Source organism: Athalia rosae, chromosome 5 (assembly GCF_917208135.1).
Source record: "Athalia rosae chromosome 5, iyAthRosa1.1, whole genome shotgun sequence".
Classification (NCBI taxonomy): domain Eukaryota; kingdom Metazoa; phylum Arthropoda; class Insecta; order Hymenoptera; family Athaliidae; genus Athalia; species Athalia rosae.
In genome coordinates this window covers 16,909,274-16,931,596 of record NC_064030.1, presented here as the reverse complement: position 1 = coordinate 16,931,596, position 22,323 = coordinate 16,909,274, and the positions used below count along the sequence as shown (strand labels likewise).

General features: G+C 38.1%; 3 protein-coding genes across 12 annotated transcripts in view; 1 reads left to right on the top strand and 2 right to left on the bottom strand.

The window, feature by feature from the left end:
- Positions 1-12,892, bottom strand: part of LOC105687352 (plexin-A2) — a 46,053-nt gene extending 33,161 nt beyond the window's left edge. The window contains exons 1-3 of one of the 4 annotated variants that reach the window (XM_012402942.3): positions 12,507-12,892; positions 9,301-10,223; positions 1,300-2,701 (exon numbers count right to left, since the gene is read on the bottom strand). In XM_012402942.3, the coding sequence (XP_012258365.2) occupies positions 1,300-2,496 (1,197 nt within the window). In that variant the 5' untranslated portion in view covers positions 2,497-2,701; positions 9,301-10,223; positions 12,507-12,892. Of the gene's footprint in view, positions 1-1,299; positions 2,702-8,617; positions 8,635-9,300; positions 10,224-12,506 lie in introns of those variants that run through there. The other 3 variants (XM_020853151.2, XM_048656005.1, XM_048656006.1) reach the window with 3 other exon arrangements.
- Positions 12,893-13,059: 167 nt separating this feature from the next.
- Positions 13,060-20,610, bottom strand: LOC105687350 (putative GTP-binding protein 6). 7 transcript variants are annotated; one of them, XM_048656032.1, is made up of 6 exons: positions 15,650-15,788; positions 15,046-15,151; positions 13,786-14,974; positions 13,507-13,693; positions 13,280-13,436; positions 13,060-13,198 (listed from the first exon to the last, which is right to left on the bottom strand). In XM_048656032.1, the coding sequence occupies exons 3-6, from the start codon at positions 14,788-14,790 to the stop codon at positions 13,195-13,197; spliced, it is 1,353 nt and encodes a 450-aa protein (XP_048511989.1). In that variant the 5' UTR covers positions 14,791-14,974; positions 15,046-15,151; positions 15,650-15,788; the 3' UTR covers positions 13,060-13,194. The 7 variants fall into 7 exon arrangements, with proteins under 7 accessions (XP_048511989.1, XP_012258363.2, XP_048511987.1 ...); XM_012402940.3 differs by lacking the exons at positions 13,060-13,198; positions 15,650-15,788 and adding exons at positions 16,581-16,684; positions 20,472-20,610 and having other exon boundaries at positions 13,205-13,436; XM_048656030.1 differs by lacking the exons at positions 13,060-13,198; positions 15,650-15,788 and adding an exon at positions 16,581-16,930 and having other exon boundaries at positions 13,205-13,436.
- Positions 16,091-22,302, top strand: LOC105687349 (dynamin-binding protein-like). Its single transcript, XM_012402936.3, has 9 exons — positions 16,091-16,231; positions 16,325-16,502; positions 16,594-16,712; positions 17,105-18,628; positions 18,708-18,857; positions 19,055-19,675; positions 19,762-19,944; positions 20,021-20,617; positions 20,688-22,302. The coding sequence occupies exons 1-9, from the start codon at positions 16,142-16,144 to the stop codon at positions 20,877-20,879; spliced, it is 3,654 nt and encodes a 1,217-aa protein (XP_012258359.2). The 5' UTR covers positions 16,091-16,141; the 3' UTR covers positions 20,880-22,302.
- Positions 22,303-22,323: the final 21 nt, after the last annotated feature.

The window sequence follows — 22,323 nt, the reverse complement described above, 5'->3', positions numbered from 1 at the left end:
CCGAATGTAACGCCGATCGAACGATCCGCAACGTGGGAAAAATTATCCACTTATATTATTTTGTCAATCGAGTCGACAAAAAAGTGGCAACAATATTTATCCATAAGACATGCGTGAGAAATATCTGTATCTGAATCCTTCGACGGATTCGTATTTGCGGACTGCAATGAGCAACTTGGAGCATCATACGTTGTGCTCGTTAGGGTGGTTCTCAACAGGGTTGTTTTCGAATTTCGATGCTCCCAGGGGTTTGAAAGCTTCTAAATGAATTTGAAGAAATTTCCTGAAAATCTGAACTTTTAATATCGACTCTAAGATAGTCCGCATTGCCAGCGAAGTTTCTTGTGGAAATAACGTGAGATTATTATGTTTTGTTATTTGACATTCTGTAGGTCGTTGACGAATAACGTGAGAATAACTTGTTCTGTTATTTGAAATTTTATAGGTCGTTGACGAATGTATGGAAAATGATGAAAATTCATATTTCAATAGAGAATTCAACGCTCTACAAAAAACGTCTCTTATGATTTTTCGCTAAATCTATCGGTTTGAAAGTTGAATTCGAAGTCAAAGTTTAATGGTATATAAAATTATCATCAGAATAACTTTTGAAACAGCCGATTTAGCGACAAATCATAAGAGACGTTTTTTGTAGAGCGTTGAATTCTCTATAAAAATATGAATTTTCATCATTTTCTGTATACTCGTCAACGACCTATAAAGTTTCAAGTAACAAAGCATTTTATTCTCATGTTATTCGTCAACGACCTACAGAACGTCAAACAACAAAACATGTTATTCTCACATTATTCTCATAAGAAACTTCGGTGGCAATGCGGACTATATCTCAGAGTAGATATTAAAAGCTCAGATTTTCAGGGAATCTTTTCAAATTTATTTGCAATCTTTCAAACCCCTGGGATGATCGAAATTCGAAGACAACCCTGTCAAGGACCACCCCGACGCTCGTATATCGGTATCACAGCGGTGCACAGCGGAATATTTCAAAACAGGTATAGGTGAGAGCGTGTACAAATGAAAATTGCATTATATTCGAATCGCAGGTAAACAGTATCGCTCCTCAACGTACACATGCGACGTGATTGGAGCGTTGTTGTTGCGCAGCGATCTGAGACGGAGCGATCGCTGGACGAGAGGAATCGCATTCGAAGACTCGCTTTGTTCGGTGCGATTTTTCAACCACCTTCGTTCCTTTTCTCGCTTATCACAACGCGCGACCGTAAACAAAACTGACGAGAAAAAAAAATAAACGACCGATAGATTCTGGGAAAAACTCACCGTGGTGATGCAGTCGTGACTGGGCGATATGAAGTCCAGTCCTCTCTGTCCGTGTCCCGCGAAGCACTGCTGAATGTTGCCCATGAACTTCCTCCTGATGGCTTTCAACGAGTAGACGCACAGCGCCGACCTGGACGACGGTATATTGGTGGTCGAATTGCTCTCCGAAAACACGGCGAACAGAACGTCGTCCTGCGCCGTTATACCCAGGTGTCCGGCGAGGTCGGAACCTGCCTTTCCAGCGTACGCCGCCTGCACCAGGTTGTACTTCCTCAGCTCGTTGGTGCAGTCTATGGGGATCTCCGTGTACGAATGGTAGTTGGGATCGTCGTGGCAGACCCTCACCAGCTTCGATATGAACTCGCTGCCGGCGACCGTGTTCTTCGGCTGGGTGGTCAGGAAGTAGCTGAATCCCTCGCTGCTGAAACCGTGTACGTAGTTGATCGGGAACCTCTCCCTCGCCAGCGAATTGACGAACATCCTCGTACCGGTGGTTACGGCGGTCTCGGCGATCACCAGCATCTTCCCCTTGTCGAGGGACCTCGAGCTCACCGCTGGCACCTCCGATCTGTAGGGGGAGTTAGCGGTGTAGGTGACACCGACGTACATCACCTGCGATACCGGTGGATTCGGGGGACCTGGCGCGATGAAGGCTACCGTTGACGCGGTCGCGTTGTTCGCCACCACGGCCTCCCTGACCTCCTGAACGACGTCCGATATGTTGTGCAAATTTCTCACCGTGCACATCCCCTGCAGTATGCTGCCGCACGATATCAGTCTGGTGGTGGTGTAGTCGATCACCAGCGCTTTGTTCACGTTGTCGGTTAATTTTCTTACCGTGCCGACGGGGCAGTCGATCATCGAGCACACCGTGGAGTCGTTCTTCGGCCCGGTAGTCTCCTTCACGACCAGTTCGAGGTCGGGCGACAGTTGGTAGAGCTTGTTCACACCGCCCACGAATACGCGACCCGTATTTTTGTCGACTACCAAATGATTGAGGTTTTCAACCTCCGGGTCGGTGAACGTGTGAACGATGTCCGCCGGATAGGAATCCACGGAATTCGTTAAAAATGACAGTTTCAAGATCGTCGATATTATCAGGGAGAACGACATTATTCCATCGATTGCGATCCTCCCGCTAATTCTTCTGCTCCTCATCGCCGACGCGTCGACACCGTCACCTCGTGACGGTAACATTTTTACGATATTTTCTATTGTCTACGTCTCCGGTAAGACGCCACTGTGTTCACTTTTTTATGGTTTTTTTTTTTTTTTTTTTTTTTTTTTAAATACCACCACAGTCCGTTCTTTCGCTGAGAAATAAAATCAATAAATAATCGAAACTTTTGTCCTTCCTTTTACCTTTAAATTTACTTAGGCCGATGATCCTTATTCCTCGATCCTGGAACAAAAAATGAAAAGAAAACGTTAACGAAACACGCTATGGAAAATTTGATAAGAATTAGTGTGATTCGGTTGGTTTTGATAGTCCGCGTTGGAAAGCGGAAGTGATCTCGTATTTATCTTTTTATTTTCAAACCATTGCCCGATAGCTGCAGGACGTTGCGGTGCAGAGGAAAGAGAGAGAAAATAGATATCGGAAGGGGAGTACGACGCGAGGCTTTTTCTATTTTTCAAACATCGGAGGGAATAAAATAAAATTCAGAGAGAGGAGGAAGATGGAAAAAGAAGGAAAGTGAAAAAAGAAAAAAAAAAGAGACGGAATACCCGATAAGAACTTTCGTGCATTTTGTATACACGTGTCGCGTACACTGATACACCGACGGCGATGAAGTAAATATTTCAAGTTTGACCTCCGACGTCGTCTGCGAGAAGAGGAAAAATTCGACGACCGACCGGCCAACGCGTATCGGAGAGAATATGGATCGTTTCGTTTTTCTCGATCAAAAATTTGGCCGGTCAAAAATTTTGTGAAAAAATTAATTGAAGAGAGAAAAAATTGCGATGGGGCGTGGAGGTTCGATGAGAAGAGGAAGGAAGGAAAAAAGAAAAAAGAAAAAAGAAAAAAATAAAACTGAAACCGAATAGAAAGATGATGCAGCTCGTCCGTTTTAAAAATTACGATTATCATCGTAGTCATCATCGCCATCATTATCGTCGCAATCGCTCGCTAATTTGCGAGCGAGAAAGAAACTAACGTATAAGTGACGTCAGCTGATTCACGACTCGGGACACGCGCGGCACACCACATACACACGTACAATCCACATCGCGTACGTTCTGACACGGTCTTCTAAAATTAGAATCTTCATATTGCCGACTGGCGCAAAATACAGACGTATATATTACGACAAACTGTATGATTTTTCAACATTTTATATCCCGTTGGAACCGATCCGAAAAAATTACAAAAATTACGCTTCGTTAATATTTTTTTATGACGCAATTTTCGACCACGACTCGGTATAGTTACCAAAAAAAAAAAGGAGCCATTTCGAAACCGAAGTCGAAATCCACGCGAACATATGGATTAGGGTGGGTTGAAAACAATTTTTTTTTTTAATTTGCTCAGCATGGGGGCAGAATTTGTACCTTATAAAAAAAGAAAATTTTTCGAATGTGGAAAAAATTTTTCACTTGATATTTTGAGGTAGCCCACTCGTTTTTTGAATGAATAATTAATTTCCACCCAATGATTACTCGATCGATTGCATGAGTAGATGATTTTGGCTTTGAGATTTGGATTTCTGAGCTGAATATACCTGAGATTACCTTTGAGAAGCCAACAAAAAAATCGATTTTTGGGCCAAAAGTAAAGTAGTTAAAAAATTAAATGTATTGCACTTTTCTTACGTATTTTGACCTCTGGAGTCCGAATCTAAAAGAAAAATTGACCTATCTCTAAAATTCACCGAGTTATCGCCAATTTTTAGCTTTTTGGGGTCGAAAATAAAAAATTGATTTTATAGTCTATAATAATGTAATTTGAGCTCAGGAATCTGAATCTGGGAGAAAAATTGAACTATCTATCAAATTGACCGAGTTATCCCCATTTTTTCGCATTTTTTACCATAAAAATGGAGATATCTCGAAGGGAAAAAATCGTAGCTCAATTTGGACGACGGATTCGTGTTCCTGAGGTCAAAATACACAAGAAAAGTGCCATACGATCAATTTCAAAAAATAAAAATTTTTGGCCAAAATTTGAAAAAATCGTAAGGGGTACCCCTTGGAAAAATCTCAAATTTTGGTCAAAAATTTTTATTTTTTAAAATTGATCGTATGGCACTTTTCTTACGTATTTTGACCTCAGAAACACGAATCCGTTGTCCAAATTGAGCTACGATTTTTTCCCTTCGAGATATCCTCAAATTTATGCCAAAAAATGCGAAAAAATGGGGATAACTCGGTCAATTTTATAGATAGTTCAATTTTTCTCCCAGATTCAGATTCCTGAGCTCAAATTACATTAATATAGACTATAAAATAAATTTTTTGTTTTTGACCCCAAAAAGCTGAAAATTGGCGATAACTCGGTCAATTCTAGAGATAGATCAATTTTTCTTCCAGATTCGGATTCCTGAGCTCAAAACACGTAAGAAAAGCATATTAAACCCAATTCAAAAAAACATTTAGTTTTTGCTCAAAAATCGAATTTTTTTTTGGTTCTTCCAGAGTAATCTCACGTATAATCAACTCAGGAATCCAAATCTGAAAGCCGAAATCATCTACTCATGCAATCGATCGAGTAATCATCAATTATTCGCTGTTGGGAGTAGAAAAATTATGAGACGTATCGATTGATTCTAGTCGTAGACCCACTTTGACTCGTCGCAATCCATGCATGGGTCGAAATATTCGAATTTCTCGGTCTACGAGGGAGTCCGAGTTTAGCTGGAGTCAGGTAGCCACGGGCGCGCGGTTTGTTGTGGGGCGTCACCTCTGCTCAGCCCTGAAGGTGACGTCTCACAACAAAGCGCTACCCTGCTGGCTACCTGACCCCAGCAAAGCTCGGGCTCCCCGACTCAACTTCAATTTCAAGTCAAAAGAAGAGCATGTCATTTCTTGATTTTATACTCGAATTACAAAAATAATAGGAAAAAAATTTTGAACAGTTCACGAGTAAAAAACAATCACAATCGACAATTTTTAGATATTTTCTATGATTTTTGACCAAAACAACAAATTTTTTTGCTGAAAGTACCCCACTTAATTGATTATTTATCCAAAAAATAAGTGGGCTACCTCAAAATACCAAGTGAACAATTTTTTTGCAACCCACCCTAATATGTATCATTTTTCGACCTGTTCAACTATATGGATGAGAATTTTTCGTAACGATTCAAGAAGCAAAAAAAAATGAAGAAAAATTATCTCGTCCTTCGGTTATAAGCCACAATTACACGATGAATTTGCAAAAAAAAAAAAAAAAAAAAAATGAGAAGAAAAAGACTGAAATACAAAAGATATTTCAAAACATCAATTTCGTACACTAATTAATGTATATAAGATCTTTAATCAGTATTGAAATATTTTTTTCATAATTATGAGGATAATATAGAGGTATATGTAATGTACGCACATGTATACGTGAAAGAAGTGTGAATGGAAGAAGAAAAAATCGAATAAAAAAAAAATCAAATAAAATAAATTAGGTAAAAAGAAAATTCACGTGATTTAAGCGAGTCGGAATTTTACTTGTACCGTTTCAAGGCCGTTGCTAGCCAGTACCGTGAAATTGTACGTGTACATACGTAAGTCATGTATACGTGTATACGACATGTATAAATATATACCTGTATGATAATACGAGAGATTTATTCGTCTCTTTTTCCGCGATCCGCGCTTAATAATTCTTGCTGATCAATCAGAATCTCAGAATCTACCGATCTCCATCTTTTTCTTACTCATACCGTAGTATATACGACGTAGTTATATCTACATATGTATTCATTACCATAATTAATATCGCGGGTACATATATATTAGATGTATATTAAATTTCCATACATTAGTAGGATTACCGAAATCCGATTCATCCTAAATATACACATACGTATGTATATATCTTCTACGTATATAAAAATATACAACACGTGATGATCTATAAAAATTAATTGAACTCGTTTCGGGAACCGGTAGCTAAAGTAAAGGAGAAGAAAAAAAAAAAAAAAAGGAAAATTTGTGATTTATCGATATCATTTAATTTCATTCATTTTTCTATTTATTTATTTCATCCTACTTGTTTTTATATCTCTTTTCCGTATACTTAAATCCGGTTTTTTTTTTCTTCTCTTTCTAAAACTGCACCTGCATTGTGACGAGGGAAATACAAAATCTGGGAACGAAGCACGGTAATTCAGATGAGTCACGTTGATATTATTCGAGACTCTAAGAGTCGAGTTTCAAATTTCTGCTGTGCGGTATAATTTATTAAAACGCGTGTGGTGTGTAACACCGCATACGTTATATCAAGAGTGGTAATATAGAGTCGTAATAATAAACTTATCAAATTAAGTTTTAAATGACGAAATCACGTTTCACTTTTTTTACAACTGTCTATAACTGTACGTATTTTTTTTTTATCTTCAATTTGCACGCCGCGGTACACGGTCACCTTTTTTTTTCATTTCGAGATCCGGTTAAATCCCCTAAACGACGATATAAAAAAAATTTAAAAGGCAAGTTTTCGCGAATTTTGATACAGAAAAATCTTCGGACGATGCGACGACGGAGATAATTGACGCTGAAATTCGCATGTACGGCGTATACCGTGCGGTTGATGAAAAATTCTGTGAATCGCGTTATCGGGTACATATTATATCCGGTGCGGAGAGGCTATCTTCTTGTACATTACATATAGGTATACAGAAATACATGTATGCTTGATTGCTCACGTTACATATGTGCTGCGATATGTAGTGCAAGAGATTCTCGTTCGTTCCTCGGATTAGAAATGTTCGTACACGACCCACGCCGCCCACGCATTATGCGCGATAAATAAGAGAAACTCTTCATATGTAATACATGGGTGTACGAATATATATAATAGGTATATAATACCGTGATTCCGAAGACAGTTTGATCGGTACTCCGAACCCTGATTCAGGTACGTACGTCGCAACGCGTATAAGAAAAAAAAAAAAAAAAGAAGAAAATTTTGACCGAACTCGATCCGGGGTCCCAATCTTTGAATTTTCAATTTTTAATTTTTTTCGTCATCGCGTAGACGTTGAAGAAGATTTTTCCAACGTACTACAGCAGGGCAGCAGGAGCTGCAGCGACCGGTAGGCAACGCCCTCTTCTCTACTTCTGTGTCACGCGAGTTTTAGAGACTAGTTTTCAGCTCTATTATAGGTCGAGAGAAAAGAAGAAGGTATAGGCAACACAGTCATTCGGTCTGCAGTCACTCACCTGCTCCGCAATGTAATACCTACGTATATATAACATACCCGCGCGCACATACACGCGACGACGACACACGATCTCATCTATTCCAAATTAACCCGGGTCAGTAATTTATTTAAACCAGTTCATCAATCGAAATGACGACTACGACGACGATGATGACGAATAATTTTTCGATCGGCTCTGCGTCGCTATTTTTTTTTTTTTTTTTGATTAAATCACAATCAAACGCTTGTGCTGAGATTCGTGCGTAAAATAAATTACATGAATTTCTGCGGCCGCACATAAAAGTATAACGAAATAATTATACGAAGCAGAGTCGGTATATGAAAGTACGTACATATGTAATTTATATGATAGAAAATTGGCCAGCCTTATTTCGCTGTACATTGCTAAAAGTTTATGCTTAAATCGTTAAAGCCCAACTCAAGTATAAGTCCTCCTATGTATACCATGGGCGTCTATATACCGACATAATCGATTATTTCTATAGACGTTGAGTTTACATACCGAACATATATACTGAAATGTTTGAAATTGTTCGCATAAATCGCGAAATTTCAACCCGCTTTTATACTCCTGTTGTTCTTGGCCGCTCGTTTTCTATTTTAAATTCAAAACGGTATCTTTTCCAAAAGAATCTCCACCGTGGAACCGTTTCCGAAATTCGATAGAAATGAAATCAAAATTGAATGAAGAAAAAAGAATCTCTTGGATTAAAAAAGTAAGGAGTCGTCACGATTGCGGCTCTCGAAATTGCGTCTCAAAAACACACGGAAAAGAAGATACTAAAATAGAATAAAGGGGGGAAAAAAGGATCACGTGGAATCGAATGAATGAATTTAATTAATGGCGTCGATCCACGGCCATGCAGGGTTACGGTCAAGAAACGCATGCACAGAAGAATTATACAACACAATGCTAATATTTTTATAAACACCCCGCATACCTTTACGATTACACAAACGGCGAGCGTGCATCACTACCACTACAACTACCACCTGCAGCATTACCAATGGCAATGGTTTTCATTTCAATATCTTATACGAGACATGGAATAAAGAGAGCTGAAAGAATTAAAATGGTGGGAGAAATTTAGAGATAAAGTCGCCTCGAGAGGGGATAAATGAAAAAAAACGGAGCAGAGATGGGGGCGGGGCGACCGAGGAGGAGAAAATTTAAAGGGAAATGATTAAAAAAAGCTTCGAATAAAAAAAAAACATAAAATACAGACGAACGCGAACTCGACTCGAGACTTGCACAGGCGGACGATCACTCGCGCGCACCCCCCACGAATTATTTTTTTCTTCACGTTCTTAAACATATACGGCGTGAATTTTGGGACCTATCTCTCCCTTTTCATTATAGTTTTTCGGTTTTTTATCATCGCTGTAAAAAATTCGAGTACTTTTCGATTTTGCGTTACCAATTTTTTTTCTCATTTTCCTCACGTTTCGCACCGACATGTTACGTTGAACTATTTTTTTTGGATAGAGGAATAAAAATTAGGCAAGACAAAGTCGACGGTGAACTGCAGATGTAACGGTAAAAATAACCGCGTATCAGTTAACTAATAAAAAAGCAACAATGAAAATTATAACGATGATGGTAGTAATTAATTCTAATACTCACATTTACTTAAAATTCTCATTTCCTTTGTAATTGTTTTCCGCAGGTCGAAAAAAAGAGTGATTTCCTTTTTTGTTGTTTTGTTCAACACTTGTCATACGATTATTACGGTTAGATTAACACAGTATTCATTGATTATTAATTATTACGCTTAATGTTAATTTATTTTATGTATAAATTATACGTCGTTGTTCGCTTGTCTTTATCGAATCTATTTATATTATATCATAGAATCCTATCTAGTTTTGTTTTACATAAAGTGTCTTTCGTTTTTAATTGTGTTTATTTATTTATTTGTTTTATTAATTGGCCTTCAATTGTTTATCACCATCTATCTACGTATTTAATTGATTCTCTTCTCTCTTCTTCCTTTTCTTTTCTCTATATTACACCAGTTACAGGTGCAAATAACGTCTCTCGTTTCTTATCTCCGTTAATATCGTCTGCGTTTTTTCTCCTCGATTTTAACGGCAGATCATACGTTGGAGAAGACGAGCTCTTGCGGGGTAATAATGGTCAGTTGATAACACTTTAATGTAAAAATTTTCTCGCTATCGAAAACAAACGATGTTGATTTCTCGTTATTAATATGACAATTGTTGGCGTTGTTTCCAACGATATCAGATGAGCATGAATCGTTGCTGATAGGATTCCTATTTTTTAAACTATCGAAGAAAGGCATATTGGCGGTGGCCGCCCGATTTTACTCCACACGACGAAAATCTTCCTCCTCTAAAACTCGGGGGGCATGCGGGGAATTTTGGAATTTTTCCGGTCTTATGTTATCACACAACGTCGATTATCTCCTCTTCTTTATTCTTCTTTTCCTTACCGTATAAGATATGAAAATTTTACTCTCGATTTTTGTTTAATTTCTTCGTATCCAAATTTTAAATATTTTCTCCTCCTAGTTCGGATCTCGAACACTAGAAAAAAAGAATACTATCTCAACATCAACAACGAACACTTAAAACACTCACTAGCAAATACCCCATCAATAAACACCGTTCAGTTTATATGATTATAAATTAATTAGAATTTTTATATTTATATGCGTGTATATATACATTTATATTTGTAATTGTTGGATATTGTTTAACGATTATAACTCGTTTATTAAAATCGTGGTAATCGTTGGTGTGAATTTATTTGTTCAGTTCACATATATTTTTATATCTGTTTTTATAATTTCTTATTCTTTCTCTTTATTAAATTTACTATTTCGTTGAAGAAAAAATGGACGATTAAAGTATCAAGTTCTTCCTCTCTCTACAACTAATTCCGGTTTATATCGTTCACGAAGATTCTTTTTCTAACATTATTGTTCTTGTTGTTATCAATAATATTTAGGTATTCTTAACTATGGCACATAAATTATTGCGCGACCAACGAGTGACGTATATTATTGTAGGTGAAAAAAGGGTAAAAAAATGTTGGTTTTTTGTCTTTTTTCAAACCAACGATATAACGAAAATATCCAATAGTATTAGATTGTTAATGATAATTACGAGTCGTGAGAAATAATCAGGTATGAACGTGTTTAGCTTTATTTTTATATCTTTGTTTTATAATCGCACTTCATAGTATATTTAATCTGTCTATCTAGACGTTTTAGCTCTCGATCTCTTTCTCTCTCAGATCTCTCAAGGTTTCTTTCGCCCGCCTTCTCGATTCTTCAATACAGCCTCCTCCTAGGCTATGAGGTGCAACGAGATTATCCAGATTGTGTTCTATTCCACATGTAATATGATCTTCGATTAACGGATGCCAAGAAAAATCTTATTTTATTATTACTCCCCGTTTAGTCAGCGATCGTTCGATTTTCCTTCTTGTGGTTTTTTTTCTCTTCCTTTTCTTTCTTTTTCGAACCATCAATCAGGGCGCAGACAATAATTCAATATTTTTCTATTTCCGTGTTGTTATTATTATTATTCATCCATTATCTCTCACTCTCCGGATGTTCTTGATTAAATTTTTGGAAAATAAGAACGAAAATCACTTATTGTTAGTCGTCGTTACGAGACCACGACTACGATGAGATTTGAATGGAAAAAAGGGAAACGGAAAAGAAAAAATTAAGAGCGTTGTCTGGTGCCTAGCGAGACGCACCCTAAACAGGGTATGTTGTGCTTCCTTTTATTATTTTAAGATTTGAAAATAAGGAGATGAAAAAAAAGATGGCGTTAATTGTACCCGAACGATATATCGTCAACGCTGATTGGGATTCGTAATTCGAAATGCGAGCTTTGCGATGTAGAAAAATGAAAAACACCAAGGAAAACCCATGAAATCAACGAGACAAGGTAAAAGCTAAGCACGCTGTCTCTAGCGGTGGTGGTCGGCCAGATTAATAAAATGGCGACCGAAATGTGACAGTTGGTCGATCTTTTAGTTAAAACACTGAGTATATTTACGGTGTAACACAGAGATTTTTGTCATGAACTTTGCTAACGAATAATTTATCTTGATATTTCTTTTTTTATACAAATTTTTCATCACGTAAAAATGCATCAAACCATCTTACGTTAGGCGGTTATCAAGCAGCTCGTAATCCATAACCGCATTATCAATGTATCCACTCCCTTATTATTTATCACTGGTATTTCGTTCGAGCGACCTTCTCTTACCGTAATCACCTGAACACTGTCTAGTTTCTCGAATTATCTTTTCTCGTTTGTTCCTAATCGAGCGTTTTTCGTTATTTTGTTGTTTATTCTTTTGTTTTGTTTTATTCGAACGCGTTTTGCCCGGACTTCACTAGCACTCACTACCGTACACTCTCTTTATTTATTTCTTTCTCACTCTTTCCTTCTTTATTTGCTTGTTCACTATCTTTCTCTTACTCGCTCTCTCTCCGAGGGGCTGCCTATGCCCGCCTATTGCAATGCACACCACAAATTTTTCGTTCTTTGGGAACCGACGCGGACGGACGCACTTGCGCGACTCGCTTCAGCTAGGTCTTCCTATAGGCTACTAACGCTACTCCCACCTAGAGCGTACTAACCGTACTGCAAGTTTTGATCACATCTTCTGCTTTTACCCCGACGACCCGGCCGCGCTGCGTACTAACCGTACCAAATAAATATGACCAACCCCCGGCAAGTCCGCCGACCCATTGACTGGGAGGGATGGCTCGGGCTTTTGGCTCGTTCGTAAATACTAACAGTTCAAATGATTTCAGACCCGGAGACCCGGAAATTGCTACTAACCGTTTGACACGAGGATACTCTCAAATAGATTACGGGTGGCGATGTTCAATTCGATCCTCCGGAGCGCCGGGATTGATGGAATCCTTTTCTTCTTTTTCCCTTTTCTTACGTCTCGAAGTCGTTTCTCTCCAAATTCTCGTATGGAGATCGTCGTTGGCGCAAACTTAGAATACCTTTTCAAATATTTGGTAAAAAAAACTATTTGCAAAGTCTCACCCGAGGCTTTGAGATTTCAAATTGAAGCCACCCGAAGTTCTCTGAGACTGTGACAGCTCCTGATCTCTATCATATTCCAATTGTGAGGTTGAAAACTAGCTCCTCCTTGCCTTGGGGGATGAAAATGATGAAAATTCCATGGGTTTCTGTGCAAGTTTCAAGAGGAGGTTCAAGCTGAAAGTTAAAAATGAATTTTATGACTACGCTGTATGCAAGTGGCTTATGAATTGACTAGATCTAGCTCAGAGGGCGCCAGCACTCGAACGCTTCAGGAAGAATACTAACCATCTCACCAAGATTAATCCGTTGACCCGGAAGTTGTTACTAACCGTTCAGATAATTTAAATAATATCCCACATTCCTTTCGACTCTAATACAGCGCACAGATTTACTGCGTTGGTAAAGAAGAGCCTAGGGGTAGGTCATAGGGGTGGAGTCGCTGGTTCCATCGGACTGCCTACCAATCATTATTCTACCTAAGCAATATTTATTGTTTTAAAAATTTTTTAAACATTTTTAGCTGTAGCTCGGTTGCTATCACGTCCATGAGAACGTACTGAGCATTCTTTGGATCAGCTTCGACGTTTGTCACTGCTGTTTCTTTGTAGAGCCAGGCTGCTGCTTGACTTCCAGCTTGTACTCTCATTCGAATCACGGAACGACCAGTTGCCTTGAGCAACTCTTTGTCGATCTGCTCTCGCAGAATATCTATACCTGAAATAAATAGAATCTAATTGTAAGTGATAGTCATGTTATACGTCTAAATAAAATTGGAATTACTTGCCTGTTAACTGAGTTGCCGATACACCTAGCATGCCAACAGGCGGATTATCTTCTTTGAGGAGATCGATTTTGTTAGCTACATTGATGACTGGCTGATCTTTGATTAGACTCTTTATAGTCTCATCGACATGTTCCATCTGAGCTCTTCTATCCGGGTGGGTGGCATCGTTGACATGTAGAATTACATCCTAATTAGAAAGATGGAATTGATCTCAAAAACAATAGTGTTTTAGAACTGGAGAGTTTTCTTTAGTACGAAAAATTATCAAAGGCTAATTACCGCGTTGATAGCGTCTTCCAAGGTAGCAATGAAAGGCTCAATGAGAGTAGATGGCACATCTTGAATGAAACCGATCGTGTCGACAAAGAGGACTTTTAGTCTGGAAGGAAGTTCGCCACGATGGAGGGTAACGTCGAGGGTAGCAAAGAGACAGTTTTTAGGCTCTAATGTTTTGTCCCCAGTGAGAGCTTTGATCAATGAAGTTTTTCCTGCATTTGTATATCCAACAACAGCCACCGTAGGGATCTTATGAGTTTTACGTTTACTTCTGAGTAGTTCTCTCTGTGCCTTCAATTTCTTCAGAGCATTTTTCAGTTTTGCTTCTCTTCCCATCAAAAGCTTTCTTCTGCACTCCACCAGTCCAACTTGGGCGGTTCGATTGTCCTTGATAAGATTTAATTTTGTCCACATGTAAGGGATCTCTGCTATTGCAACTTGCAACTTAGCCTCCTGGCTCTTAGCGTGTGCTCTGAATATCTGAACTACGATCGAATAACGATCATAAACTGGGACTCTGAGCGCATGCTCTAGCTCTTGCATCTGAATTGGCTTTAATAAATCTGTACTGACAAATACGGCGGTCACTTTGTTGCTTCTGACTCGCTTTTTTAAACTCTCTAGATTTCCGATCCCAAGCAGTTTTGATTTTTCCAGGGTCATTAATGATACACACATTTTGTCAACTACAGACCAATTCGGCAGCGTCTTGAGTAGCGTCACAGCTTCCTCTAGCTGTAGTTCCGGAGTGGTATTGGTTTTCTTATCGGGTCCCCATTTAATGTATGGTTGAAGTACCAATGCATTGTGACCGCCAGAGGATAATCCCAGATACTCTGACGACAGGTTCTCATACTCTTCATCTCGAAGATCATCATCTTTCAGAATTCCATTATGTTTACTACGACTGGTTAAGAATTGCAAAGCCAAACAGCTTTCCTTCCTGGGTGAGGAGAGCCTAATAACGCAGTTCTTAGTAATTTGCGAAAGCTTCCTAATAGCAAACATCGTCTTTATTATAGTTTATCGTTCTAAATCTATTTTCAAGAGTTTTTGCAGGTACTCATTTGTCTGGATGTAACATAGTATGAAACCAGAGCTGCGGCTGCTGCTGAGATTAATATCGTTCTTTGCTTAGGGTAGTTTTGGCTACCGTGCAGAGAACTTTGAACAAAAAATGTTCCTGCAAATACTGAAAAATCAAAGATTACATTGGACTTTGGGGTCGATCTGAATAGTTTTCTTCAAATTCTGTATGATTACCAATCGAGAATGCAGATAATCCTGTGAAAAATAACCTAGTCGTACACTCCAAATAAGATCCATGTGATTGACAGCCAGATTTAATGTGACTCTCAGAGTTCATAGCCTGCAACAAAGGTCGGGTGTAGGTTAGGATTAATCCAACATGAAATGTATCATTGTTCGGCATGATTATTTCATAATGATTTGGATGAATGCGAATAAATAATTTTTTCAAATTACTACCATGCAAATTTTCTTATGTTAAACTGCAAAGCAGTGCATGTCGATTGAATGATTGACAGAGTGAAGATTTTCAGCTGCGGAATGAATGTATACTTATTGTTAGAATTACTGCTTTAATAAGTGGTTATGTTATGAATCATAGAATTTTATTAGCAATTTCGTAATTGAAATTGATATAGATGCCTACAATTAATTCTGTGAATTCAGATAAAATGGCAAAATGTAAGAGATGTTTTGCTCAATTTACAGATGTTTTAAAACCTCGCGCGTGGAAATACCGAAAATGTAAAACGCGCAGGTTACTTTCAGATTGACTTGAGATATCATTTTCAGTTATTCAGGGAGCGTTCATGATATAATTGTGAGAACTAGGACTTACGGACACGTTGAAGATGGTAATTGCAGAGAAAAACAGAAATGGGTGGTTCGAAAAAAATCCTCTTGTTTGCTTAAACAAAATGTGATGTCAAGCGTAAAATTGAACTGACGTGTCGTCTAGTATTTGGTCCAAATTAAACCTACGCATCTGTCAGTGCAGACAGATGAATTATTGACAGTGTTAAGAATGTTTCAGACTTAGGCAAACATGCACGTAACCGAAGAGGTAACACCTCAAAGTCCTTGAAAATTGTAGTAAAAAACAGTGATTTTGTCGAATGAACATACCGAATATATGCATATAATAAATAATTTGTATGACGAATAAAAAAGCTCAATGACATCAACAACCTGCGTACCATTCATTTACTATTTAAAAGGGAAAATGAAGAAATAGTGATTAGAAAATAAGACGTACATCCAGTGAAAGTGTGAAAGTTAATGATATTCGAGTAATTAATAACTGGAAATTGTTTAAACGAAACGTGAAAAAATGGAGCAAGGAATGTTGACGAGGGTCCTGCAGGATTTTTTGACAACTGTTGATGGAGAACTGAGCCTGTTGAAGGGAGATTATCTATTGGTAAAACGATGGATTCAAAACACAGATAACGATTATTCGTTGCCAGGAATCGAGATAACATAGTAATTCCCCGCTTTGGTTTTCTATGAGTAGGTACTCTCCGTTGTGGATAGGCACTGGTGTTACGGTCAATCGAACAATAATACAGGAAAGTTTCCTTCAAACTATTTGCACAAGGTTGACGTGCCTCTGCTAGCCGAAGGCCAGAATTTGTGCATTTCCATTGTTCCATTCCCTGGAGAACAACACGGCGATCTTTCCTTTGGAAAAGGTAAGCTATCGTATCTGTGAACTACCTACAGCAATAAAAGATAACAAAGAATGTATAAAGTAATTATCAACTTTTTACCTTCTCAAACCAGGACAAATCATCGTTGCCGACGAAGAAGTTGAACCAGGCTGGATATCTGGCCACACGGACTTGCACAAAGGAATTTTCCCCGCTACACATGTCTGGAAAATAGATACAGCGTTGCTAAAGGTTAGTCACGAGAACAACTCACTTGTTTTAAATACTGAATATAAAATTTTCACTCCGATTTATATTGTAAAGTTTTGAACTCTATTCTGGAAAAAAAGGGCTTCAGAAAATCCGTGGACAAGCTTGTGTCTAATCAGAGAATTAGATTGACAAAGTCATATCAGCTCTCAAAGCCAAAAAACAAAGATATTTGGTATATTCGTGTCGTTTGGTTAAAAAATGACATTTGATTAAAATCTATTAGTCAAAGATTTCCGGATGTGAGATTAGCTGGAAACATCTTATCAATGAATTGTTGACTAGTCGCAATTAGTGTGAGTGGTGCAAACACTAATCAGCGAGCTCCCTGTTATCTCATTTGGATTATAGAATTCCGTTAATCACCATTACAGAAAACTGTGAGGAGAAAAGCAATACAAAAAATTGCAAGAGTAACTGCAGATCTAAAAGCCCAACTGGATGAAGAGCTAGATCTGACCAAAGGCACTTTTGTCACTGTGACGGAAATTTTGGAAGATGGGTGGTGCCAAGGGACCACAAAAGATGGTCGGAGTGGGACTTTTCCTGAGGGATTCATCGAGTACATAGAATCGGATACAAATCAGGTTCAAACTGTTGACGAAGAAGACCCAGTTGCAGCAGCATCTTTATACAGTTCCTCTGAAAACAATAAGGTCAAGCAAGTTGACCTTAAAGTGTACAAAGATTTTGGAGAAGGTGCAGCTATGCCTTACAACGACGAACCTGCCCCTTACTACTACGACCTCTTTCCTGAATTTTCCAAGGAAGACGCGATCCAGCCAAGTAATGTGAAAAATACAGTCGAAGTTACACCTGCGTTTGATGGCCTCCATCCCTTTGGGATCGAGCCATATGCCATAACACTTTACCCATTCAACGCTCAATTCCCAAACGAATTGAGTTTTGCAGCGGGTGAAGTGGTGCGTCTCATTAGGCACAAAGACTCTGATTGGGCAGAGGGAACAATTGATAATACCACAGGGATATTTCCAGTTTCCTACGTTAACATTATCGTTGATTGTCCGAAGAGCGAGGAATCACTGGCTTCAGAAGACAACAATGAACCGCAAGTGGATCCATTGACAGAAGTAGTTGAGGAAGAGAATTCCCAAGATCAAAATGTTCTCGTTCCAGGGGTCGTAGTAAGGGTGGAATATAATTTTGAGGCTCAAATGGACGGTGATCTAAGTGTGAGCGAAGGTGATTTTGTTACAATTGTAGAAATGACTAATGCAGATTGGATCAGCGTTAAAAATAAGGACGGGAATGTTGGACTCTGCCCAAAGACCTATGTGACTGCTAATTTTGATCCGCAATCCGAGATAGAAAATACTACAGATGAATTTGTCATTATTAGGAATCAAGAGTCAGAGAAAATGACATTCGAAGATGATTGTAGCAGCAAGCGAATATCCGCACCTCACAGACCGGCACCACCAGCTCCAGTACCGGGAAGTGTTCCATTGCAAAAAAATCTACAACCTATACAGACAAGACCTAGAAGTCAAAGAATTGACACTGAAGAGCCAGAGGCAGAAATCCATACAAATGCCAAACAGAAAAAAGCGGATCAGAGACAAAACGTGATAACAGAATTGGTGATAACTGAAAAAGAATATGTCAGGGATTTGAAGATGACGTACGAGACTTTTCACTTGTATGATCCAAATATACTGGAGTCTCGAGGGGTGGATGTGACTACATTGTTTGGAAACATCTTGGATGTTATAAAAATTGCTGAAGAATTATTGGACAAAATGCAGATGGCGATGAAAGGGTGCGATGAGGAGTTCCAAACAATTGGACCTTGTTTTTTGAAGATGTCAGACAAATTGCAGGTCGTGTACGTAAAGTACTGCAGTAATCATGAGTCTGCTTTGGCATTGCTAAAAAAAGTAAGTACGATTCTGAAGAAGGATGAGGTTAATTTTGAAGAAAGAAAATGTGACTAATGTAATACTCTTTTTGTTGAAGTATGAGGACAACCCAGAAGCAACGATCATGTTTCAAAAGGGACTTGAGACCCTACGTTATCAGATAGCTTGTTTCGACATGAGTTCTATCTTAATAAAACCCGTGCAGAGAATATTGAAATATCCGTTGATGCTGTATGAGTTGGTAAAGGTAAGTGAATTGAGAACTGGCAAAGATCATTATTTTCAAAAGAGTAGAAGCAAAAGAAAAATTAGATTCTCGTGTAACAAAGCTGAGAGATAGCAAGAATATTTTTTCATGTGAAAATTGAAAGTTATATTGAAACCCATAGGATATTGTGGGTAAACGAAACGATCCCAAATCATGATAAATTTATAAATGATCAGTGCACAGAAGACGATCATCCGGATAAACCTGAGCTGGAAGAAGCTTGGCGAGCAATGACGAACGTCGCTAGTTACATCAACGAATACAAACGGCGTAAAGATTTGGTTAGCAAGTACTTCGAAGGCGAGTCAACGTTAATGCGCAAGATGGCCAAAATTAATATTCATTCTATGGCAAAGAAGTCAACCAGACTCAGCGCAAAATTATCTGCCTCTTTGGGGATCACAAACATTGCACTAGACGTCGATTTTGATGACTGTGAAAGACAATTCAAAATCCTTGAAAAATGTGTTTGGCAATTGGCCCGGGATGTCGAACAGTGCATGGCAAACTTGGGGGACGAGGCGGCGAGCGGAGAATTGATGGCTGATTTAATACGGCAGTATTATCAGGGTACGCCAAATAATGAGGTCGAAAAACTCAGGCAAACTCGAGCCGTTCTATGGTCCAACTACCTAAAAGAATTGAAAACTTGCCTCGAGAAAAGGGTCACTACTCCTCTGAATCAATTAATCAATTTACTCGAGGGTCCTGCATTGCTTATCGAAAAACGACATGATAAACTTCTCGATTATGATGTTGCAATCACTAAGAATGAGAAAAGTCGGGACAATAAAATTGTAATTATTCAAGAATATATTCCTCTAAAATTCTGTTCAATAACTAATTCATCCAAGGAACTGACGAAACATTGTTCCAATTCTAGTTCCAAGAAGAATTGACTCGTGCTAAGAGTAACTACGAAGCACTGAATCAGCAGCTGCTCGAGGAGTTGCCAATTTTAATTGACGTTGCTACTAAGATACTAGTCAGCTGTTTCGGAGCCTTTGCTAATTCAAGAAAATTACTGAGTGGCAAGATCACCAAGCGCTACCTAATGCTGTCTGAGGTATGTAGAATATTCTTGCTTAAAATACTTTTAAGAAAATAAATATGTTCTTCAGTAAAAATTCTCTATGTTTTAGACCGCTACTCAAATAGCACCGCAAGACATTTTGGAGTCATTCTTAGTGAGTCACAATTTACTCTATAATCAAATAACACGTTTTGGTCTTGCCGGTTCTAATCCACGAATAGAAGAAAGCCAGACGGAGTGTATCGAACAGACAGAGAAACAGAGAATCATGCTGAGAAACAAATATTCGGTAGATAGGTTGCATGTCGTAAAAGAGGATGTTGTGGGCACTTCCTCGCTTGACATGGGAGCTAAACGTGGAACATTGGTCGCTGTAATTAAAAAGCAAGATCCTATGGGAGACTCAAGTAGATGGTTTGTTGACAACGGAGCTCTCCAGGGATTTTTACCAAGCCATAGTCTAGAATTTCGGCAAAGAATATCCACGGCAAATAGTATTAACGGTAACAGGACAACCCCTAGTCCCGACCAGACCCCAGATTTAATATGTATGGACTCACCAGAAAAAGAAGTAAGGCCTGCGTCCGTGTCCAATAGCCAATCACAGTTTTACCAGAATCTCAAAGACGTGTTCGATGACTCCCAGAGTGAGACAAGTACCAGCAGCACAAATGCACCCCAACGTTATCAAAACCTCAATAAAATCGTGAGTATATTCATACACTTCACAAACTTCCAATAGATGAAGGGTTCTGATTTTCTGTTTAAATTTTCAGTTTTATTACGCACTTTACGATTTTCCGGGAGCAATGAAGGGAACTTTGCCAATAAAGAAAGGACAGGCTGTAAGAGTTGTTAGACCACACGACGAAATGGGTAACGACGATTGGTGGTTGGTGCAAGACCGACAAGGAAGTTCTGGCTATGTTCCTAAAAATTACTTGGGCCTACCGGAAGCGTTCACGTAAATATTTGTAAATTCGGTTGGGTTTATTACGAAAAAAAATCAAATTATGTAAATATGTATCCATAAGCATGGACCAAAGAAGGATATTGCTATTTTTGTAGCCTCCGCAGAAGATTCTACTTCTAGTAATGGCGTATATTGTTAATCTGATGTTTAATTTTTTGTACACTTAAGAATCTAATCCTTCCACATGTTCAGTTGTTATATGTATATTTTTGTAGGCAACTTTTTAATCTCCAGCTACTCATTAGATTGCAGACAATAAGTCAAACGTTATTATTGAATAATACGTAATTATAACATGCACATTACAGTGATAATTCGTAAATTATTAATAGCGATCACTTACAACGTGTTTTCCTATTTCTTGACCGTTGTCGACTTTCAAACTGATCCGGATCAACTGTTATTTCACCGTTACCATGGTAACGCGACTTACAAAACGGTTTAAACAATGACAATGTCGCCATCTGCAGCTAATCGCCCGTATAAAAAATTCGCAACTTGTCGCCGTCAACTGTTTATATTTGAGTCGTAGAAATCAAATGGACATAAAAGAAAGTGAGGAAATACCGTTAGTCCGTTCGATCGTCAGAGAAAAGTGAGTTCATTTTTGATTATGAATAATCCGATAAAACGATATCTTACTGTCCCACTTATCCGAGAAAATGATAAATTTCAAATCATGTGAAGATTATCTTGCCTATCCGTTCGAAAACATAGCTGCCAGCGAAGTAAAGCCTTTGCTTCTTTGGCTGATCAATCGTGATACATTTATCATAAAATCTTCATTCTTCTCTGTATATTGAAGTCGATAAATTTGTATACCTATGTATAGCTATGCATATGTGTACTTGAGCCAATAATTAATTTCGAATAATCCATCGATAGATTATAAATCGAATATTAAACATATACAACTATTACACGTTTAATAATAATTATATATTTGTGATTCGTGCCATATATACATGGTATAATTGATTACGTTTTCTGTTTCTCACTTTTAATTATTGTTACATTAATCGTATAATTGTATTGTTATTATGTTATACGATTAAATTCAAATACTTATTATTATCATTATTAATTTTTGTGCGTAAAACGCATGTAAGAATTTGTTGTAACATGTGTATATATTTTATATACTTATATATGAATTTATTACCGAGTCGTTATGAAGGTATGAATTTTAACGAACGTCTACTTTTCCAGGTTCATATACGAAAAGGTAATTGAATATTGCTTGAAAAGAATAAATAAATATTAGTAATTGTAGGGGAAGAAAAAATAAGTGAATAAAATTGTATATCAAAATAAATGTACACGCGAAAAATCAAATGTAGTTATTCTAATTTTGTGCACGTATGTGTATTTACTTTGTGTGTCATGATAATGATTGGAAACCAAAAAAAAGAGAAAATGATGTTAAATAAATAATAACC

What these genes read in the sequence shown, in the direction of transcription:
- LOC105687350 (XM_012402940.3), bottom strand. Translation starts at nt 14,790, where the DNA reads ATGTTTGCTATTAGGAAGCTTTCGCAAATTACTAAGAACTGCGTTATT. An exon ending in TGGAAGACGCTATCAACGCG is followed by an intron (nt 13,694 to 13,785) that starts GTAATTAGCCTT and finishes CTTTCTAATTAG; the next exon opens with GATGTAATTCTACATGTCAA. An exon ending in ATCGGCAACTCAGTTAACAG is followed by an intron (nt 13,437 to 13,506) that starts GCAAGTAATTCC and finishes TATTTATTTCAG; the next exon opens with GTATAGATATTCTGCGAGAG.
- LOC105687349 (XM_012402936.3), top strand. Translation starts at nt 16,142, where the DNA reads ATGGAGCAAGGAATGTTGACGAGGGTCCTGCAGGATTTTTTGACAACT. An exon ending in TGAAGGGAGATTATCTATTG is followed by an intron (nt 16,232 to 16,324) that starts GTAAAACGATGG and finishes TTCTATGAGTAG; the next exon opens with GTACTCTCCGTTGTGGATAG. An exon ending in CTTTGGCATTGCTAAAAAAA is followed by an intron (nt 18,629 to 18,707) that starts GTAAGTACGATT and finishes TTTTTGTTGAAG; the next exon opens with TATGAGGACAACCCAGAAGC.